The sequence below is a fragment of the Bos javanicus genome, chromosome 18 (assembly GCF_032452875.1).
Source record: "Bos javanicus breed banteng chromosome 18, ARS-OSU_banteng_1.0, whole genome shotgun sequence".
Lineage (NCBI taxonomy): Eukaryota > Metazoa > Chordata > Mammalia > Artiodactyla > Bovidae > Bos > Bos javanicus.
In genome coordinates this window covers 62842493-62863126 of record NC_083885.1, presented here as the reverse complement: position 1 = coordinate 62863126, position 20634 = coordinate 62842493, and the positions used below count along the sequence as shown (strand labels likewise).

Below are 20634 nucleotides of genomic sequence, written 5' to 3'. Positions count from 1 at the left end.
CCATGTCTGTATCCAAAAGGGAAGTGTGGTTGTGTGCTTTTGTGCTTAGTCGTTCAGTTGTGTCCAACTCCTTTGCGCCCCCCATGGACTGTAGCCCGCCAGGCTCCTCTGTCCTTGGGATGTTTCCTGTGAGAGTAATGGAGTGGGTTGCCATTTTCCTCCTCCAGGAGATCTACCCGGCCCAGGGATCGAACCTGCATCTCCGTGTGTCCCGCACTGCAGGCGGATTCTTTACATACTGAGCCATCGGGGAAGCCCGGAGTGTGGTTAAAGGATGTGTTTTGGAAGCCAGGTTGATGAGAAACCGTGACTGTGGCTTTCCTGTCTGTCAGTTTAGCTAAATTCGTACTACATTTCCTAGAATTTTCTTCCCCCTCCAGCTCTGGGTTAGGAGCAACCACAACAGGAACTGACGCAAGGCACCCAAGGTGGAAGTGAAGCTGCGGGCCTGCTGACACCCAGATGCTGAATGTGACCACACCCAGGGGGCCTGTGTTCAGCCCACACACCTTATATGGACTTGCCGGCCCACCCACTGGTGCAAGCCCACAGCCAAGCCCAGTGCCTCCAACTCCCCCAGCTCCTTCAACGAGGCCAGCACCTGCACCGCCTTTTTGAAGACCTATGATAAAGAGCCCTAGGCTTCACTGAGACAGGAGCCAGAGATGGACAGGTTGACACTGGTTTTCTCGAGCGCTCCAGTTCTGCCCCGATCTACCCCGCCGCCCCCTGCCACACACACCCAGGTTCGCCTCTCAACTCCCAGTCTGCCTGACTTTTCATGACATCAGGAGGACCACAGATGCTGTCACAGTGGCCTTCCACAAATTTCTTTCTCTGTGATCACAGTCAAGTCCAATCCCTGTAATAAAACCTGTATGCCATGTCACGGTAGCCTTTAAGTCCTGAGGGAATTGCAACTGGAAAAGGTTTAGATCTACAGTGTGACTACGTGTGTCTGTTCATGTGTGCTAAGTCCAGTCTGACTCTGTGTGACCCCAGGGACTGTAGCCCACCAGGTTCCTCTGTCCATGGGATTCTGCAGGAAAGAATACTGGAGTGGATTGTCATTCCCACCTCCAGGGGATATTCCTGCTCCAGGGATTGAACCCAGGTCTCCTGCATTGCAGGCAGACTCCTTACTGTTTGAGCTACCTGGGAAGCCCAGGGTGTCTTAAGTTATCTTAGATTTTTGCAAAGATAGCATTATGACAATATAATAGGGAATACTTTAAATCAATGGTATGTGTGTATCCAGAATAGGTGCCATAACTATTCAGTTCGGTTCAGCCAGAATGAAAGTTTAAGAACAAAGTCGTGACTTAACCTTACGTGTGTGTGTGTGTGTTCAGTCGCTCAGTCCCGTCTGACTCTTTGTGACCCCATGGACTATACAGCCAGCCAGGCTCCTCTGTCCATAGGCTTCTCCAGCCAAGACTACTGGAGTGAGTTGCCATCTCCTCCTCCAGGAGCTCTTCCCGACCCAGGGGTCAATCCTGCATCTCCTGTGTCTCCTGCATTGGCAGGCAGAATCATTACCACTGAGCCACCTGGTGTGTGGGTATCTCATTTAGGTTCAAAATTGACAGCAGTGGATAATCAATGCTGACATAAGGTTGGGAATATTGCAGAAGTGGGTGGGGATGGTGGAATAATTGTTACCAAGCTCAGATTCAGCTGCTCTCCACTCTAAAACCAGTACTGGAGGGCTTTCCCTGCTGGTCCAGTGGTTAAGACTTCATCTTCCAACACAGAGGGTGTGGGTTCCATCCCTGGTTAGGGAGCTGAGATCCCACATGCCTCATGGCCAAAAAAAAAAACACCAAAACATACAATCAATATTGTAACAAATTCAATAAAGACCATTTTAAATGGTCCACATCAAACAATATGTTTTAAAAAAATGTATTGGAGAGGCAAGTGTTGGTAGAAAGGGAAAATTGCTTTGTAAGGCAAATGGGATCTTAGCTACCCCCTTCAGAGGTCAAACCCACAGCCCCTGTATTGGAAGGTGACGTCCTAACCACTACACCACCAGGGACTCCCATGCAATCTTTCTTCAGAATTTATCTTGCCCGTGTGATCAGCCTGAGGGATCCCTAAGGGAGTAGAGAGCTAGTCACTCTAAAAATTCTTCATTCTTCCTTTAATCTGGAAAAGAATATACAGGGTTGGCAAGACACGGTGGGCATTCAGTAGAGCGTAAATCAGCAGTTAGGATAAATTGGCTAGTGATTTCATTTCTGTCATTACTCATAGGTCCTTCTAGGATTGGGGAAAACCAGAATGGGCAAACAGGAAAGGGCAGAAGAGTTGCTCTCCTAGTGACTCTGCAATGATCTCTCTACCAAGGTCTGTTTTGGACAATTTCCATATACCATGTGATTGTAGCTTTGGGAACTCTTCAACACTCCCCCAGATTTGCATACAAAGAACTGGAATGCAGCGTTAAGAGGCCAGGGCCCTTAATACACCTGAGATTTCAGAGCAATCCCCACAACGGAATTTATTTCCCTCCTGTGTTTACACTGAGAGTCTTTTACCCCTTGCATTATGTAAAGATTAAAATGCTGACACGGGATTGGTGAAGAAAGAGAAGAATCAGATTAGACCAGTGATAATCTGACGCAAAGGTGATTGGACATGCCTGGGGGTGTGGCAGTTAAGAACCCGCCTTGCAATGTAGGGGTTGTGGGTTCGATCCCTGGTCCAGGAACTCAGATCCCACATGCCACATGACACAAGAAAGATCCCTCAGGCTGAAGTACAGATGATGAACGTCTTCTTAAGGGCAGAACTTCAAGCCTCAACCAGAGGAAGTAGGGGGAAAGAGGACGCTGACTGCCTTTGTTCTCACAGCAGAGCGGGGCAACAACCTCACTTCCTGGAGGCTGTGTCTCTTCTAACAAGTCCGTTCAGCATCAGCAAGGCCACCACTCAGCCTGAACACAGGATCATGTCCGTGATTCCTCCCTCGCTGCTCTGTCTTGGTCAGTCGGGGACAGAGGGTTAGGTACAAATAGATGGCTAAGGAGGGCAGGGCTGGTGGTTCTTTAAGGCTGAGCGGTCCTTACCGGGTGTTTCTTTCTAGGGTTGTGTCTGAGCCAGAGCACTTGGGCACAGAAAGGTGAGTGTTCTGTGTGATAGTCCTGTGGACCCAGCAGGGTTTAAGCCAGGTATCAGGTCTCTTGGCCACTGGAAAGAGGGGACTCCGACTTTACAGCAGGGGCTGTAAGAGGGGGAGAAATAGAAGGGTGGAGGGAGAAACGCTTGTGTGTCTATTACCTGTTCCCTGTGTTCTAGGAACTCTCCCCCCACCTCGTATCATAGCTCTGCCTGGATCCACAGTTCCATGGAAGAGTCCTGTGACCCTCCTGTGTCAAGGACCTAAACAAGCTGAGGGGTACAGGATATCAAGAGTGGGAAGTCCTGAGCCCATGGACAAAGAGGAACAGATCACGTCCAGGAAGACCAACACTTTGAGTTTCACGGAGGTTACAACAGACAAGACAGGGCTATACCACTGCTCCTATCAGAGAGGAGGCCGCTGGTCCCAGTTCAGTGACCCCCTGCAGCTGGTGATGACCGGTGAGGGGGACACAGAGGCAGCGGAGCCGGGACTGACCCCTTTGCCAAGGGAAGGACCAGGCTTCAGGGACAGGAAGCAGGAGGACCAAGCCTTGTTCTTGGGGAGGTCTCAGGGATGATGCCCAGAGACTTCTTCAAGGGGGAGGGGGGCAGAGAGGGGAGAGAGACCAGAGGCACGTCTGCTCCCAGGGACAAAAAGGGACAGTGCCTACGTGACCCTTCCCTTCATCGCTGAACTTCCTTCTTTCTCAGGAGCTTATGACAAGCCCTCCCTCTCCAGCATGGCTGGCACAGTGGTGGCTCCGGGGGAGACTGTGAAGTTGCAGTGTTTCTCCAAAACCAACCATGATGTATTTATCCTCACCAAAGAAGATGGAGATCCTGTCACCCAGAACCAAAGCTCCGTCCCCCACGACGGAGGACGCCAGACCATCTTCCTCTTGAATCCAGTCTCCTCCACACAGGCGGGGACCTACAGATGCTACGCTGCCTTCCACGACAACCCCTACGTGTGGTCTCAGCCCAGTGGCCCACTGCAGCTTCAGGTCGAAGGTGAGGAAGAAGCCCAGTCCACCCACCTGCTCCCCACCTTGGGGGCTGACTGTGTGCGGTTAAAGCACTGGCTGGGGAAAAGGATCGCAAGAGGGGGCGTGTGTGAGTGCCATCGGCTTAGACACACATGTCTGAGGGACGGGCCGGGGACGGGCCATGTGGGTCCCTGGGACTCTGGGAGGTGAGAGCCTGACAGCAGAAATAAGGAAGACCACTCCCACTTCACCTCTGTTTTCAGGAACTACTGACTCTCCCAGCAGCACACAGCCCAGACATTCAACTGGTGAGTAACTGAGTTTAGGTGGAAAACTGAGAAGAGATTCTGTGTTCCCTTCTCTCTGACCTGGAGTGTTAACCGCATGGATGCTGATGTATATGTTATATATTATATGGATATACGTGTGTGTTAGTTACTCAGTCGTGTCCGACTCTGTGACCCCACAAACTGTAGCCCACCAGGCTCCTCTGTCCATGGGATTTCCCAGGCAAGAACACTGGAGTGGGTTGCCATTCTCTTCTCCAGAGGATCTTCCTGACCCAGGGATTGAACCCTGGTCTCCTGCAGAGCAGGCAGATTCTTTACTGTTTGAGCTACAAGGAACTCCATGTATATATATGTATTTTTTATATATGTAACTATTATTAAATATCATATATGCTTTGCAGAAAAATATTTACATAGACTATATTAATACATGTGTTATATGTATTTTCATTTTTGTTAGAATAAAAATGTGTCACATAATGACTGGTTGGGAAAAACAGAGTCACACAGTGTAACAGAACAAGACTGACAGAAGGGGCTAATGATTTAGAAGAGGTCTCAACAAGAAAGTCCCTCATGGGTGTATTTTTAACAGACACTGGGATGAAATCAGAGGGGTGATCCTTGTAGAGACCGCAGGACAGGCAGAGGAACCAGCCCTGGGCCAAGACACAGATGTAGAGACACGCTCAGGAGCCCATGGGTAACAGAGGCCAGAGTGTCTGCTGCTGGGGAATGGTCAAATCACAGGAGATACTGAGCGAGGAGCAGGCCAGGCTCTGGGTAGGGACTGGCAGCCTCCAGCACCCCAGTCCTGTCTTTCTTGACTCCAGAAGTCCAGTATCAGCACAGCACCCATAATGACAGGAGGAAAGAAAGGTGTTTAATGCTTACCCCGAGGGAGTGGGCTGGGCAGGCTTCCCACCAGGTCCAGAGGTCTGCAGAAATGAGCTTGAGTTTTAGGGTCCTTTAGAGGCATGGACAGCTTCCCTGGTGGGTAGCTGACTCTCCCAGTGGTAGAGAATCTGCCTGCCAAGTAGGAGACCCAGGTTTAATCCCCAGGTCAGGAAGATGCCCTGGAGAAGGGCATGGCAACTCACTCCAATACCCTTGCCTGGGAAATCCCATGGATGGAGGAACCTGGTGGGCCATAGTCCATGGGGTCACAAGGACACAGCTGAGTGACTAATCAACAACCACCAACGGGAATCGGCCCTTCTACCTCTTCTCTCTCAGTGCCTATGGCTTGGCATCCTTCCGTGGAGACTCAAGTCCGCCTGAGCCTGGCTGCCCTGCTTCTCCTGGTCATGGTCGTCCTGTTGGCTGAAGCCTGGTGCAGCCGGGGAGGGGGGGAGTCCCTCAGTGAAGTCAGATGAGCCCCCACCCCAGTGGACTGACAAGTGCCGATGACCCTCCGCTGGCATCAAAGCACTGTGCTCACCTGTGGGGGTGGCGGTTCCAGGGCCCTGTCTGGGTCACCCATCCGATGCAGCAGTGTACTCGCTTCCTGTCGAACCTGAACAACTTACCAGAGGCACTGTGGACGAGAGCAGCCCACTGTGAATTCTCTTTCAGTTCTAGAGAGCAGAAGTCTAAACCCTGTCCCCAAGCCTGCACTACTTGCTACTTTCCCGTTGGTGTTCTTGCCTTTTCGAGCCTCTAGACTCTGCCTGTGCTCCCTGTCGTGGAGCTCCGTCCTCCAGACCCAGGAGGGGAGCGCCTCTTCTCCTCTCTGACCTCTGCTTCCTTCCTCCCTTCTTGCCTCACACACCCCCACCCTCCTGCTTCCCTCTTGACGAACACTTATGGGGACCTGCCGGTGGTCCAGTGGTTAAGAATCTGCCCTGCGATGCAGGGGATGTGTGTTTGATGCCCAGTCAGGGAACTAAGATCCCACAGGCTGCAAAGCAGCTAAGCCTGTGAGCAGCAACCAAATGAATAAATAAATAAAAATAAAATTATATTTAAAAAAGACCCGTGACTACATGGGGCACCACCCCCTGCCCATGACAACCTGCGATAAGCTCCCACCCAAGACCCTTAATTTCACCACATCTGCTGCTGCTGCTGCTGCTAAGTCACTTCAGTCGTGTTCGACTCTGTGTGACCCCATAGACGGCAGCCCACCAGACTTTCCCGTCCCTGGGATTCTCCAGGCAAGAACACTGGAGTGGGTTGCCATTTCCTTCTCCAATGCATGAAAGTGAAAAGTGAAAGGGAACTCACTCAGTCATGTCTGACTCTTAGCGACCCCATGGACTGAAGCCTACCAGACTCCTCCATCCATGGGATTTTCCAGGCAAGAGTACTGGAGTGGGGCAGTGTCCCTTTTGACATGGAGGTTCTGGGTAGCTCTGCAAAACTATAATTAGAAGGCTGTTACTCACCCTGCCTCCTGGAGATCACTGAGTCTGATCTTTGAGCCAGAAATCCTTGCTTTTATGCACTGTCTCACAGGAGAGACTTTGAAACAAGCAGGTTTTTTGCTTTGCTTTAATATTTAAGTCTTTATTGAATTTCTTACAATTTTGCTTCTGTTTTACGCTTTGGTTTTTTGGCCAGAAGTATGTTGGATCGTAGGTCCCCAACCAGGGATTGAACCCACAGCCCCTGAATTGGGAGACAAAGTCTTAACCACTGGACTGCCAGGGAAGTACCTGGGAATAAATGTTTAACACTCTTTTCAATTTAGAACAGGATGTGATTCAAACAGAGATGATGCTTAATAAACTTTGCTTATGTGTAATGTGTACATTCCTTAGAGTGGTTGTTCTTTCTGGGTGGCAAATGGGTCTAGGGTTAGAAATGCTGATTTTTTTTTCCTTCAATATAGCCCTTGTTAAAGTAAAAGTCACTCAGGCGTGTCTGACTCTTTGTAGAATTTAAAAATTCTAGAAAGCAAGTGGAGAAGACGATGGTACCCCACTCCAGTACTCTTGCCTGGAAAACCCCATGGATGGAGGAGCCTGGTAGGCTGCGGTCCATGGGGTCGCTGATGGTTGGACACGACTGAGCGACTTCACTTTCACTTTTCACTCTCATGCACTGGAGAAGGAAATGGCAGCCCACTCTAGTGTTCTTGCCAGGAGAATCCCAGGGATGGGGGAGCCTGGTGGGCTGCCGTCTATGGGGTCGCACAGAGTCGGACATGACTGAAGCGACTTAGCAGCAGGAGCAGCAGGTAGATGATAATAAATGATCAAGATAATAAATGCATGATTGATAGATGATAAATAAGTAGACAATAAAATGACAGATAATGATAGATAGACGTGGATATGTGTATTCCCCACAGTGTCAGAATAAAGAAAGCCCTGTCTAACCGCAATGGACACCAGTGGGAGCAAACTCTGGGAGACAGTGACGGACAGGGAGGCCTGGCATGCTGCAGCCCGTGGGGTCTCTAAGAGTCAGACACGACTGAGTGTGAACAACAACAACAACCTCTTGCTCTGAGCTGGAACCTTCAGTCGTCTCCTCAGTCCTGAGGGAAGCCCTCCTGAGCCACGGGCCTCTGAAATTTCAACCCGACACCATGGTTCTCTCCCCCCAACCATGACCCACTTTGCCCACAGAAGAGAAGTTCAGTTCAGTGTCTTCATGGTGTCAGCGACGTCTGTATGCCCCACTCCCAACACAGGAGGAAGAGGATGTGAACTGCCTTCACTACAGGGCTGAGAACTGAAAGCAACTGCACAGCTTCCTGTAAGTGTGGGTCACTCGACGGAGCAGTGTGCCCTTCATCAGAGGAGCAGGGCTGAGGCTGGTGGGCAGCCTGAACGCGGGATCATGTCCATGGTTCCTCCCTCGCTGCTCTGTCTTGGTCAGTTGGGGAGAGAGGGTTAGGTACAAATAGACGGCTAAAGAGGGCAGGGCTGGTGGTTCTTTAAGGCGGGGCTGTTCTCACCGGCTGTTTCTTTCTAGGGTTGTGTCTGAGCCAGAGCACTTGGGCACAGAAGGGTGAGTGTTCTGTGTGATACTCCTGACAACGCAGCAGGGTTTAAGCCAGGTATCAGGTCTCTTGGCCGCTGGAAAGAGGGGACTCAGACTTTAGAGTGGGGGCTGTAAGAGGGGGAGAAACAGAAGGGTGGAGGGAGAAACGCTTGTGTGTCTGTTACCTGTTCCCTGTGTTCTAGGAAATCTCCCCCCGCCTCGTATCATAGCTCTGCCTGGATCCACAGTTCCATGGAAGAGTCCTGTGACCCTCCTGTGTCAAGGACCTAAACAAGCTGAGGGGTACAGGATATCAAGAGTGGGACGTCCTGAGCCCATGGACAAAGAGGAACAGATCACGTCCAGGAAGACTAACGCTTTGAGTATCACAGAGATGACATTTGAGAAGACAGGGCTGTACCACTGCTCCTATCAGAGAGGAGGCCGCTGGTCCCAGTTCAGTGACCCCCTGCAGCTGGTGATGACGGGTGAGGGCGCCACAGAGGCAGCAGAGCCGGGACTGACCCCTCTGCCGAGGGAAGGACCAGGCTTCGGGGACAGGAAGCAGGAGGACCAAGCCTTGTCCTTGGGGAGGTCTCAGGCATGATGCCGAGAGACTTCCTCAAGGGGGAGGGGACGAGGACAGGAGAGAGACCAGAGCCACGTCTGCTCCCAGGGGACAAAAAGGGACAGTGCCTATGTGACCCTTCCCTTCATCGCTGAACTTCCTTCTTTCTCAGGAGCTTATGACAAGCCCTCCCTCTCCAGCATGGCTGGCACAGTGGTGGCTCCAGGGGAGAATGTGAAGTTGCAGTGTGTCTCCAAAATCAACCATGATGTATTTATGCTCACAAAAGAAGATGGAGATCACGTCACCCAGAACCAAAGCTCCGTCCCCCAGGACGGAGGACACCAGACCATCTTCCTCTTGAATCCAGTCTCCTCCACACAGGCGGGGACCTACAGATGCTACGGTGCCTTCCGCGAAAACCCCTACGTGTGGTCTCAGCCCAGTGACCCACTGCAGCTTCAGGTCGAAGGTGAGGAAGAAGCCCAGTCCACCCACCTTCTCCCCGCCCTGGGGGCTGACTCTGTGAGGTTAAAGCACTGGCTGGGGAAGAGGACTACAAGAGGGAGGGTGTGTGAGCACCATCGGCTTAGACACACATCTCTGAGGGATGGGCCGGGGACAGGCCATGTGGGTCCCTGGGACTCCGGGAGGTGAGAGCCTAACTGGGCGGAAATAAGGAAGACCTCTCCCACCTCACCTCTGTTTTCGGGAACTACTGACTCTCCCAGCAGCACACAGCCCAGAGGTTCAACTGGTGAGTGAGTTTAGGTGGAAAACTGAAAAGAGATTCTGTGTTCCCTTCTCTCTGACCTCGAGTGTTAACCGCATGGATGCAGATGTATATGTTATATATTATATGGATATACGTGTGTGTTAGTTACTCAGTCGTGTCCGACTCTGTGACCCCACAAACTGTAGCCCACCAGGCTCCTCTGTCCATGGGATTTCCCAGGAAAGAACACTGGAGTGTGTTGCCATTCCCTTCTCCAGAGGATCTTCCTGACCCAGGGATTGAACCCTGGTCTCCTGCATAGCAGGCAGATTCTTTACTGTTTGAGCTACAAGGAACTCCATGTATATATATGTATTTTATATGTATGTAACTATTATTAAATATCATATATGCTTTGCAGAAAAATATTTATATACACTATATTAATACATGTGTTATATGTATTTTCATTTTTGTTAGAATAAAAATGTGTCACATAATGACTGATTGGGAAAAACAGAATCACACAGTGTAACACAACAAGACTGACAGAAGGGGCTAGTGGTTTAGAAGAGGTCTCAACAAGCAAGTCCCTCATGGGTGTATTTTTAACAAACACTGGGATGAAATCAGAGGGGTGATCCTTGTAGAGAGTGCAGGACACACAGAGGAACCATCCCTGGGCCAAGACCCAGATGTAGAGACCCACTCAGGAGCCCATGGGTAACAGAGGCCAGAGTGTCTGCTGCTGGGGAATGGTCAAATCACAGGAGATACCGAGCGAGAAGCAGGTCAGGCTCTGGGCAGGGACTGGCAGCCTCCAGCACCCCAGTCCTGTCTTTCTTGACTCCAGAAGTCCAGTATCAGCACAGCGCCCATAATGACAGGAGGAAAGAAAGGTGTTTAATGCTTACCCCGAGGGAGTGGGCTGGGCAGGCTTCCCACCAGGTCCAGAGGTCTGCAGAAATGAGCTTGAGTTTTAGGGTCCTTTAGAGGCATTGACAGCTTCCCTGGTAGCTCACTGGTAAAGAATTTACCTGCCAAGTAGGAGACCCAGGTTCAATCCCCAGGTCAGGAAGATGCCCTGGAGAAGGGCATGGGAACTCACTCAATACTCTTGCCTGGGAAATCCCATGGATAGAGGAGCCTGGTGGGCCACAGTCCATGGGGTCACAAGGACACAGCTGAGTGACTAATCAACAAGCACGAACGGGAATCGGCCCTTCTACCTCTTCTCTCTCAGCGCCTACGGCTTGGCATCCTTCGGTGGAGACTCAAGTCCGCCTGAGCCTGGCTGCCCTGCTTCTCCTGGTCATGGTCGTCCTGTTGGCTGAAGCCTGGTGCAGCCGGGGATGGGGGGGGAGTTCCTCAGTGAAGTCAGATGAGCCCCCACCCCAGTGGACTGACAAGCGCCAATGACCCTCCGCTGGCATCAAAGCACTGTGCTCACCTGTGGGGGTGGCGGTTCCAGGGCCCTGGCTGGGTCACCCATCCGATGCAGCAGTGTACTCGCTTCCTGTCGAACCTGAGACAACGTACCAGAGGCACCGTGGATGAGAGCAGCCGACTGTGAATTCTCTTTCAGTTCTAGAGAGCAGAAGTCTAAACCCTGTCCCCAAGCCTGCACTACTTGCTACTTTTCCCGTTGGTGTTCTTGCCTTTTCGAGCTTCTAGACTCTGCCTGTGCTCCCTGTCGTGGAGCTCCGTCCTCCAGACTCAGGAGGGGAGCGCCTCTTCTCCTTTCTGACCTCTGCTTCCTTCCTCCCTTCTTGCCTCACACACCCCCACCCTCCTGGTTCCCTCTTGACAAACACTTATGGGGGTCCAGTGGTTAAGAATCTGCCCTGCAACGCAGGGGATGTGTTTGATACCCAGAGAGGGAACTAAGATCCCTCAGGCTGCAAAGCTGCTAAGCCTGTGAGCAGCAACCAAATGAATAAATAAATAAAAATAAAATTATATTTAAAAAAGACCCATGACTACGTTGGGCACCCCCCGCCCGTGACAACCTGCGATAAGCTCCCACCCAAGACCCTTAATTTCACCACATCTGCTGCTGCTGCTGCTAAGTCACTTCAGTCGTGTTCGACTCTGTGTGACCCCATAGACGGCAGCCCACCAGACTTTCCCATCCCTGGGATTCTCTAGGCAAGAGCACTGGAGTGGGTTGCCATTCCTTCTCCAATGCATGAAAGTGAAAAGTGAAAGAGAAGTTGCTCAGTCATGTCTGACTCTTTGCGACCCCATGGACTGCAGCCTACCAGGCTCCTCCATCTATGGGATTTTCCAGGCAAGAGTACTGGAGTGGGGCAGTGTCCCTTTTGACATGGAGGTTCTGGGTAGCTTTGCAAAACTATAATTAGAGGGCTATTACTCACCCTGCCTCCTGGAGATCACTGAATCTGATCTTTGAGCCAGAAATCCTTGCTTTTATGCACTGTCTCACAGGAGAGACTTTGAAACAAGCAGGTTTTTTGTTTTGCTTTAATATTTAAGTCTTTATTGAATTTGTTACAATTTTGCTTCTGTTTTATATTTTGGTTTTTTGGCCACGAAGTATGTTGGATTGTAGGTCCCCTACCAGGGATTGAACCCACAGCCTCCTCATTGGGAGACAAAGTCTTAACCACTGGACTGCCAGGGAAGTACCTGGGAATAAATGTTTAACACTCTTTTCAATTTAGAACAGGATGTGATTCAAACAGAGATGATACTTAATAAACTTTGCTTATGTGTAATGTGTACATTCCTTACAGTGGTTGTTCTTGCTGGGTGGCAAATGGGTCTAGGGCCAGAAATGCTGATTTTTTTCCTTCAATATAGCCCTTGTGAAAGGAAAAGTCACTCAGGCGTGTCTGACTCTTTGTAGAATTTAAAAATTCTAGAAAGCAAGTGGAGAAGATGATGGTACCCAACTCCAGTACTCTTGCCTGGAAAACCCCATGGATGGAGAAGCCTGGTAGGCTGCAGTCCATGGGGTCGCTGATGGTTGGACACAACTGAGCGACTTCACTTTCACTTTTCACTCTCATGCATTGGAGAAGGAAATGGCAGCCCCCTCTAGTGTTCTTGCCAGGAGAATCCCAGGGATGGGGGAGCCTGGTGGGCTGCCGTCTATGGGGTCGCACAGAGTCGGACATGACTGAATCAACTTAGCAGCAGGAGCAGCAGGTAGATGATAATAAATGATCAATAGATAATAAATGTATGATTGATAGATGATAAATTAGTAGACAATAAAATGACAGATAATGATAGATAGACATGGATATGTGTATTCCCCACAGTGTCAGAAGAAAGAAAGCCCTGTCTAACCGCAATGGACACCAGTGGGAGCAAACTCTGGGAGACAGTGATGGACAGGGAGGCCTGGCATGCTGCAGCCCATGGGGTCTCTAAGAGTCAGACACGACTGAGTGTGAACAACAACAACCTCTTGCTCTGAGTTGGAACCTTCAGTCGTCTCCTCAGTCCTGAGGGAAGCCCTCCTGAGCCACAGGCCTCTGAAGTTTCAACCCCGACACGATGGGTCTCTCCGCCTAGCCATGACCCAGTATGCCCACAGAGGAGAAGTTCAGTTCAGTGTCTTCATGGTGTCAGCTACATCTGTATGCCCCACTCCCAACCCAGGAGGAAGAGGATGTGAACTGCCTTCACTACAGGGCTGAGAACCCAAAACAACTGCACAGCTTCCTGTAAGTGTGGGTCACTCGACAGAGCAGTGTGCCCTTCATCAGAGGAGCAGGGCTGAGGCTGGTGGGCAGCCTGAACTCGGCATCATGTCCATGGTTCCTCCCTCGCTGCTCTGTCTTGGTCAGTCGGGGAGAGAGGGTTAGGTACAAATAGACGGCTAAGGAGGGCAGGGCTGGTGGTTCTTTAAGGCGGGGCTGTTCTCACCGGCTGTTTCTTTCTAGGGTTGTGTCTGAGCCAGAGCACTTGGGCACAGAAGGGTGAGTGTTCTGTGTGATACTCCTGACAACGCAGCAGGGTTTAAGCCAGGTATCAGGTCTCTTGGCCGCTGGAAAGAGGGGACTCAGACTTTACAGCGGGGGCTGTAAGAGGGGGAGAAACAGAAGGGTGGAGGGAGAAATGCTTGTGTGTCTGTTACCTGTTCCCTGTGTTCTAGGAAATCTCCCCCCGCCTCGTATCATAGCTCTGCCTGGATCCACAGTTCCATGGAAGAGTCCTGTGACCCTCCTGTGTCAAGGACCTAAACAAGCTGAGGGGTACAGGATATCAAGAGTGGGAAGTCCTGAGCCCATGGACAGAGACGAACAGATCACGTCCAGGAAGACCAACGCTTTGAGTATCACAGAGATGACATTTGAGAAGACAGGGCTGTACCACTGCTCCTATCAGAGAGGAGGCCGCTGGTCCCAGTTCAGTGACCCCCTGCAGCTGGTGATGACCGGTGAGGGGGACACAGAGGCAGCGGAGCTGGGACTGACCCGTCTGCCAAGGGAAGGACCAGGCTTCGGGGACAGGAAGCAGGAGGACCAAGCCTTGTCCTTGGGGAGGTCTCAGGGATGATGCCGAGAGACTTCCTCAAGGGTGAGCGGAGCGAGGACGGGAGAGAGACCAGAGCCACGTCTGCTCCCAGGGACAAAAAGGGACAGTGCCTACGTGACCCTTCCCTTCATCGCTGAACTTCCTTCTTTCTCAGGAGCTTATGACAAGCCCTCCCTCTCCAGCATGGCTGGCACAGTGGTGGCTCCAGGGGAGAATGTGAAGTTGCAGTGTTTCTCCAAAATCAACCATGATGTATTTATCCTCACCAAAGAAGATGGAGATCCTATCACCCAGAACCAAAGCTCCGTCCCCCAGGACAGAGGACGCCAGACCATCTTCCTCCTGAATCCAGTCTCCTCCACACAGGCGGGGACCTACAGATGCTACGGTGCCTTCCGCGAAAACCCCTACGTGTGGTCTCAGCCCAGTGACCCACTGCAGCTTCAGGTTGAAGGTGAGGAAGAAGCCCAGTCCACCCACCTGCTCCCCGCCGTGGGGGCTGACTGTGTGCGGTTAAAGCACTGGCTGGGGAAGAGGATCACAAGAGGGGGTGTGTGTGAGTGCCATCGGCTTAGACACACATGTCTGAGGGACGGGCCGGGGACGGGCCATGTGGGTCCCTGGGACTCTGGGAGGTGAGAGCCTGACTGAGCAGAAATAAGGAAGACCTCTCCCACCTCACCTCTGTTTTCAGGAACTACTGACTCTCCCAGCATCACACAGCCCAGACATTCAACTGGTGAGTAACTGAGTTTAGGTGGAAAACTGAGAAGAGATTCTGTGTTCCCTTCTCTCTGACCTCGAGTGTTAACCGCATGGATGCTGATGTATATGTTATATATTATATGGATATACGTGTGTCTTAGTTGCTCAGTCGTGTCCGACTCTGTGACCCCACAAACTGTAGCCCACCAGGCTCCTCTGTCCATGGGATTTCCCAGGAAAGAACACTGGAGTGTGTTGCCATTCCCTTCTCCAGAGGATCTTCCTGACCCAGGGATGGAACCCTGGTCTCTCGCATAGCAGGCAGATTCTTTACTGTTTGAGCTACAAGGAACTCCATGTATATATATGTATTTTATATGTATGTAACTATTATTAAATATCATATATGCTTTGCAGAAAAATATATATATACACTGTATTAATACATGTGTTATATGTATTTTCATTTTTGTTAGAATAAAAACGTGTCACATAATGACTGATTGGGAAAAACAGAGTCACACAGTGTAACAGAACAAGACTGACAGAAGGGGCTAGTGGTTTAGAAGAGGGCTCAACAAGCAAGTCCCTCATGGGTGTATTTTTAACAAACACTGGGATGAAATCAGGGGGGTGATCCTTGTAGAGAGTGCAGGACACACAGAGGAACCAGCCCTGGGCCAAGACCCAGACATAGAGACCCACTCAGGAGCCCATGGGTAACAGAGGCCAGCATGTCTGCTGCTGGGGAATGGTCAAATCACAGGAGATACCGAGCGAGAAGCAGGCCAGGCTCTGGGCAGGGACTGGCAGCCTCCAGCACCCCAGTCCTGTCTTTCTTGACTCCAGAAGTCCAGTATCAGCACAGCGCCCATAATGACAGGAGGAAAGAAAGGTGTTTAATGCTTACCCCGAGGGAGTGGGCTGGGCAGGCTTCCCACCAGGTCCAGAGGTCTGCAGAAATGAGCTTGAGTTTTAGGGTCCTTTTGAGGCACGGACAGCTTCCCTGGTAGCTCACTGGTAAAGAATTTACCTGCCAAGTAGGAGACCCAGGTTCAATCCCCAGGTCAGGAAGATGCCCTGGAGAAGGGCATGGAAACTCACTCAATACTCTTGCCTGGGAAATCCCATGGATGGAGGAGCCTGGTGGGCCACAGTCCATGGGGTCACAAGGACACAGCTGAGTGACTAATCAACAACCACCAACGGGAATCGGCCCTTCTACCTCTTCTCTCTCAGCGCCTACGGCTTGGCATCCTTCCGTGGAGACTCAAGTCCGCCTGAGCCTGGCTGCCCTGCTTCTCCTGGTCATGGTCGTCCTGTTGGCTGAAGCCTGGTACAGCCGGGGGGGTCCCTCAGTGAAGTCAGATGAGCCCCCGCCCCAGTGGACTGACAAACGCTGCTGACCCTCCGCTGGCATCAAAGCCTTGTGCTCACTTGTGGGGGCGGCGGTTCCAGGCCCTGGCTGGGTCACCCATCCGATGCAGCAGTGTACTCGCTTCCTGTAGAACCTGAAGCACCGTACCAGAGGCACTGTGGACGAGAGCAGCCCACTGTGAACTCTCTTTGAGTTCTAGAGACAGAAGTCTAAACCCTGTCCCCAAGCCTGCACTACTTGCTACTTTCCCGTTGGTGTTCTTGCCTTTTCGAGCTTCTAGACTCTGCCTGTGCTCCCTGTCGTGGAGCTCCGTCCTCCAGACCCAGGAGGGGAGCGCCTCTTCTCCTTTCTGACCTCTGCTTCCTTCCTCCCTTCTTGCCTCACACACCCCCACCCTCCTGCTTCCCTCTTGATGAACACTTATGGGGGTCCAGTGGTTAAGAATCTGCCCTGCGATGCAGGGGATGTGTTTGATACCCAGTCAGGGAACTAAGATCCCTCAGGCTGCAAAGCAGCTAAGCCTGTGAGCAGCAACCAAATGAATAAATAAATAAAAATAAAATTATATTTAAAAAAGACCCATGACTACGTTGGGCACCCCCCGCCCATGACAACCTTCGATAAGCTCCCACCCAAGACCCTTAATTTCACCACATCTGCTGCTGCTGCTGCTGCTGCTAAGTCACTTCAGTCGTGTCTGACTCTGTGTGACCCCATAGACGGCAGCCCACCCAACTCTCCCATCCCTGGGATTCTCCAGGCAAGAACACTGGAGTGGGTTGCCATTCCTTCTCCAATGCATGAAAGTGAAAAGTGAAAGAGAAGTTGCTCAGTCGTGTCTGACTCTTCACGACCCCATGGACTGAAGCCTACCAGGCTCCTCCATCTATGGGATTTTCCAGGCAAGAGTACTGGAGTGGGGCAGTGTCCCTTTTGACATGGAGGTTCTGGGTAGCTTTGCAAAACTATAATTAGAGGGCTATTACTCACCCTGCCTCCTGGAGATCACTGAATCTGATCTTTGAGCCAGAAATCCTTGCTTTTATGCACTGTCTCACAGGAGAGACTTTGAAACAAGCAGGTTTTTTGTTTTGCTTTAATATTTAAGTTTTTATTGGATTTGTTACGATTTTGCTTCTGTTTTATGTTTTGGTTTTTTGGCCATGAAGTATGTTGGATCGTAGGTCCCCAAGCAGGGATTGAACCCACAGCCTCCTCATTGGGAGACAAAGTCTTAAGCACTGGACTGCCAGGGAAGTACCTGGGAATAAATGTTTAACACTCTTTTCGATTTAGAACAGGATGTGATTCAAACAGAGATGATCCTTAATAAACTTTGCTTATGTGTAATGTGTACATTCCTTAGACTGGTTGTTCTTGCTGGGTGGCAAATGGGTCTAGGGCTAGAAATGCTGATTTTTTTTTTTTCCTTCAATATAGCCCTTGTGAAAGGAAAAGTCACTCAGGCGTGTCTGACTCTTTGTAGAATTTAAAAATTCTAGAAAGCAAGTGGAGAAGATGATGGTACCCAACTCCAGTACTCTTGCGTGGAAAACCCCATGGATGGAGGAGCCTGGTAGGCTGCAGTCCATGGGGTCGCTGATGGTTGGACACGACTGAGCCACTTCACTTTCACTTTTCACTCTCATGCATTGGAGAAGGAAATGGCAGCCCACTCCAGTGTTCTTGCCTGGAGAATCCCAGGGACGGGGGAGCCTGGTGGGCTGCCATCTATGGGGTTGCACAGAGTCGTACAGGACTGAAGTGACTTAGCAGCAGCAGAAGAAGAAAGCAAGTATAAAAGCATGAACATTCATATTTGTTGGTTGGTTTGGAGAATTTAAGTTACACAGATGATTGTGATGTTAGCAACTGTTCCTCTTTGGGTTTGGGGGTTTGGGTTTTTGTTTCTGAGAAGAAACAGCTTTCAAAGCATGAGACTAAAACAACAGAATCACAGAAAGGCTAACTCACCCCCTCTTATACTTGAGCTGAGGAAATAGTTTGGCAACTTCTTAGCTCCAAGCTGTTTAAGTAAATAATAAATACCCTTGCACTTAAACCTCCGTGGATACCTCACAGAAAAACAGAGACACTAACTGATCACGTGCTCTTCAGTCTCACCTGTGCCCCAAGACTCGACTCAGCTGGCTGCCATTGGCTGCTGTTCCCTCACCAACGTCCCCTCCTTCTGCCTGTTCCTTACTTTTTCTGTGTCAGCATAGCCCTAACTTTCCTTGGGTGTTTTCTCTGAATGCCTTCTCAGAGTCGGCTAGGTGTCCCTGTCATGTTCTAAATGACAGCTGAGTTCTGAAAAGCGGTAAGTATATGGTGAGCCATTTGCTCTCTTTGCAGGCACTCAGTTGTGCTCTCATAGGGCTTCCCAGGGAGCACTAGGGCTGAAGAACCCACCTGCCCATGCAGGAGATGGAAAAGACCCACATTCAATCCCTAGGTCAAGAAGATCCCCTAGAGAAAGAACTGCCAACCTACTCCAGTATTCTTGCCTGGGAATTCCCATGGACAGAGAAGAGCCTGGTGGGCTACAGTCCACGGGTCACACAAAGGGTCAGACCTGACTGAGCACACATAGAGCACCAAAGCAGGAGTGGTGATGTATGACCATATGAGCAAGGCCATAATCCTATGAAACTTAGTTTGAAAAAGCAAAATGTGAATTTTAACTCATTTCATGGGTTACAAAATGCTAATTTTCTTTGTTTTTTTTTTTCAGTCATTTAAAAATCCTGAGGCCATGCAAAAACATACAGTGGGTTTTAGAACTCAGTGATCCTCTCTTACAATCTTTCCTTCAAACCATTGAGTCCAAGTAACTTGAGAGCAAAGACAAGCTAAACAAAGCATCTGGAGATGGTTCTCCTAGAAAGCAGTGATGGGGGTGCTCTCGGGATTCCCTTTCGATGCCCTGGATGGAGGGAAAGAAGTGGGAGGAGGGAGAGAAATGATACAAAGATAGAGGACATTAGATATTGACAGATAGATAGATAAGTAAGCGAAAAGTGATATATATAAATGATAGATAGGGACTTCCCTGGTGGTCGAGTGGCTAAGACTCCGTGCTTCCAATGCAGAGGGCATGGGTTCAATCCCTGGCCAGGGGACTAAGATCCCACATCCACAGGGCGTGGCCAAAATTAAATAAATAAAATAGTCTATTTCCAGGCTGTCTTAAAAATAAAAATAGGGAATTCCTTCGTGGTCCAGTAGCTGAGACGCCTTGCTCCCAATTCAGGGGACCTGGGCTTGGTGTCTGGTCAGGGAACTAGATCCCACCTGCGGCAGCTAAGAGTTTGCCTGCTGCAACTGAAGATCCCGTGGACCACAAGTAAAACCTGGTACCATCAGATAAAGACACAAACAACTGGATATTTAAAATAAAATAATAGATGATTGCTTGATAGACAGTAGAGAATGAATAGATGGTAGATAGATACAAACAGATTATTAATAGATAAATGACATCTAGATGTAGATATAGATAAGTGATTATTGTTGCTGTTGTTTAGTCCCTAAGTAGTGTCGGACTCTTTTTGAGTCCACGGACTGTAGCCCACCAGGCTCCTCTGTCCATGGGATTCTCCAGACAAGAACATTGGAATGGGTTGCCACTTCCTGCTGCAGGGGATCTTCCTGGCCCATGGATAGAACCCACGTCCTCTGCGTTGCAGGCAATACTTCACCACAAGCCACCATGGAAGGCTGCAGATAGATGATAGAATTAGACAAACAAATGGTAGCTAGGTGGAAATGGCAACCCACTCCAGTATTCTTGCCTGGAGAATCCCAGGGATGGGGGAGCCTGGTGGGCTGCTGTCTATGGGGTCGCACAGAGTCGGACATGACTGAATCAACTTAGCAGCAGGAGCAGCAGGTAGATGATAATAAATGATCAATAGATAATAAATGTATGATTGATAGATGATAAATAAGTAGACAATAAAATGACAGATAATGATAGATAGACGTGGATATGTGTATTCCCCACAGTGTCAGAAGAAAGAAAGCCCTGTCTAACCGCAATGGACACCAGTGGGAGCAAACTCTGGGAGACAGTGATGGACAGGGAGGCCTGGCATGCTGCAGCCCATGGGGTCTCAAAGAGTCGGACACGACTGAGTGTGAACAACAACAACCTCTTGCTCTGAGTTGGAACCTTCAGTCGTCTCCTCAGTCCTGAGGGAAGCCCTCCTGAGCCACAGGCCTCTGAAGTTTCAACCCAACACCATGGTTCTCTCCGCCCAGCCATGACCCAGTATGCCCACAGAGGAGAAGTTCAGTTCAGTGTCTTCATGGTGTCAGCGACGTCTGTATGCCCCACTCCCAACCCAGGAGGAAGAGGATGTGAACTGCCTTCACTACAGGGCTGAGAACCCAAAACAACTGCACAGCTTCCTGTAAGT

At 50.3% G+C, this 20634-nt stretch overlaps 3 protein-coding genes across 8 annotated transcripts; all 3 read left to right on the top strand.

Annotated features, from left to right (window-relative positions):
* Window positions 1-2684: 2684 nt before the first annotated feature.
* Window positions 2685-7155, top strand: LOC133231096 (leukocyte immunoglobulin-like receptor subfamily A member 5). Its single transcript, XM_061389329.1, has 6 exons — window positions 2685-2990; window positions 3092-3127; window positions 3304-3588; window positions 3841-4140; window positions 4379-4423; window positions 5642-7155. The coding sequence occupies exons 1-6, from the start codon at window positions 2729-2731 to the stop codon at window positions 5779-5781; spliced, it is 1068 nt and encodes a 355-aa protein (XP_061245313.1). The 5' UTR covers window positions 2685-2728; the 3' UTR covers window positions 5782-7155.
* A 961-nt stretch (window positions 7156-8116) lies between these two features.
* Window positions 8117-11421, top strand: LOC133231099 (leukocyte immunoglobulin-like receptor subfamily A member 5). 2 transcript variants are annotated; one of them, XM_061389333.1, is made up of 6 exons: window positions 8117-8228; window positions 8330-8365; window positions 8542-8826; window positions 9079-9379; window positions 9620-9663; window positions 10865-11417. In XM_061389333.1, exons 1-6 carry the CDS (start codon window positions 8195-8197, stop codon window positions 11038-11040), a joined length of 876 nt encoding a protein of 291 aa, XP_061245317.1. In that variant the 5' UTR covers window positions 8117-8194; the 3' UTR covers window positions 11041-11417. The 2 variants fall into 2 exon arrangements, with proteins under 2 accessions (XP_061245317.1, XP_061245318.1); XM_061389334.1 differs by lacking the exon at window positions 8330-8365 and having other exon boundaries at window positions 10865-11421.
* Window positions 11422-13324: 1903 nt separating this feature from the next.
* On the top strand, window positions 13325-20470 carry LOC133231101 (leukocyte immunoglobulin-like receptor subfamily A member 6). 5 transcript variants are annotated; one of them, XM_061389340.1, is made up of 6 exons: window positions 13326-13434; window positions 13536-13571; window positions 13748-14032; window positions 14285-14584; window positions 14825-14869; window positions 20222-20470. In XM_061389340.1, exons 1-6 carry the CDS (start codon window positions 13401-13403, stop codon window positions 20377-20379), a joined length of 858 nt encoding a protein of 285 aa, XP_061245324.1. In that variant the 5' UTR covers window positions 13326-13400; the 3' UTR covers window positions 20380-20470. The 5 variants fall into 5 exon arrangements, with proteins under 5 accessions (XP_061245326.1, XP_061245324.1, XP_061245323.1 ...); XM_061389339.1 differs by lacking the exon at window positions 20222-20470 and adding an exon at window positions 16075-16892; XM_061389342.1 differs by lacking the exons at window positions 14825-14869; window positions 20222-20470 and adding an exon at window positions 16075-16892 and having other exon boundaries at window positions 13325-13434.
* The last annotated feature ends 164 nt before the right edge of the window (window positions 20471-20634 follow it).

What these genes read in the sequence shown, in the direction of transcription:
- LOC133231096 (XM_061389329.1), top strand. Translation starts at nt 2,729, where the DNA reads ATGCCACATGACACAAGAAAGATCCCTCAGGCTGAAGTACAGATGATG. An exon ending in GAGCACTTGGGCACAGAAAG is followed by an intron (nt 3,128 to 3,303) that starts GTGAGTGTTCTG and finishes CCTGTGTTCTAG; the next exon opens with GAACTCTCCCCCCACCTCGT. An exon ending in ACAGCCCAGACATTCAACTG is followed by an intron (nt 4,424 to 5,641) that starts GTGAGTAACTGA and finishes CTTCTCTCTCAG; the next exon opens with TGCCTATGGCTTGGCATCCT.
- LOC133231099 (XM_061389333.1), top strand. Translation starts at nt 8,195, where the DNA reads ATGTCCATGGTTCCTCCCTCGCTGCTCTGTCTTG. An exon ending in GAGCACTTGGGCACAGAAGG is followed by an intron (nt 8,366 to 8,541) that starts GTGAGTGTTCTG and finishes CCTGTGTTCTAG; the next exon opens with GAAATCTCCCCCCGCCTCGT. An exon ending in CTGCAGCTTCAGGTCGAAGG is followed by an intron (nt 9,380 to 9,619) that starts TGAGGAAGAAGC and finishes TCTGTTTTCGGG; the next exon opens with AACTACTGACTCTCCCAGCA.
- LOC133231101 (XM_061389339.1), top strand. Translation starts at nt 13,401, where the DNA reads ATGTCCATGGTTCCTCCCTCGCTGCTCTGTCTTG. An exon ending in CCTGCAGCTGGTGATGACCG is followed by an intron (nt 14,033 to 14,284) that starts GTGAGGGGGACA and finishes CTTCTTTCTCAG; the next exon opens with GAGCTTATGACAAGCCCTCC. An exon ending in ACTGCAGCTTCAGGTTGAAG is followed by an intron (nt 14,585 to 14,824) that starts GTGAGGAAGAAG and finishes CTCTGTTTTCAG; the next exon opens with GAACTACTGACTCTCCCAGC.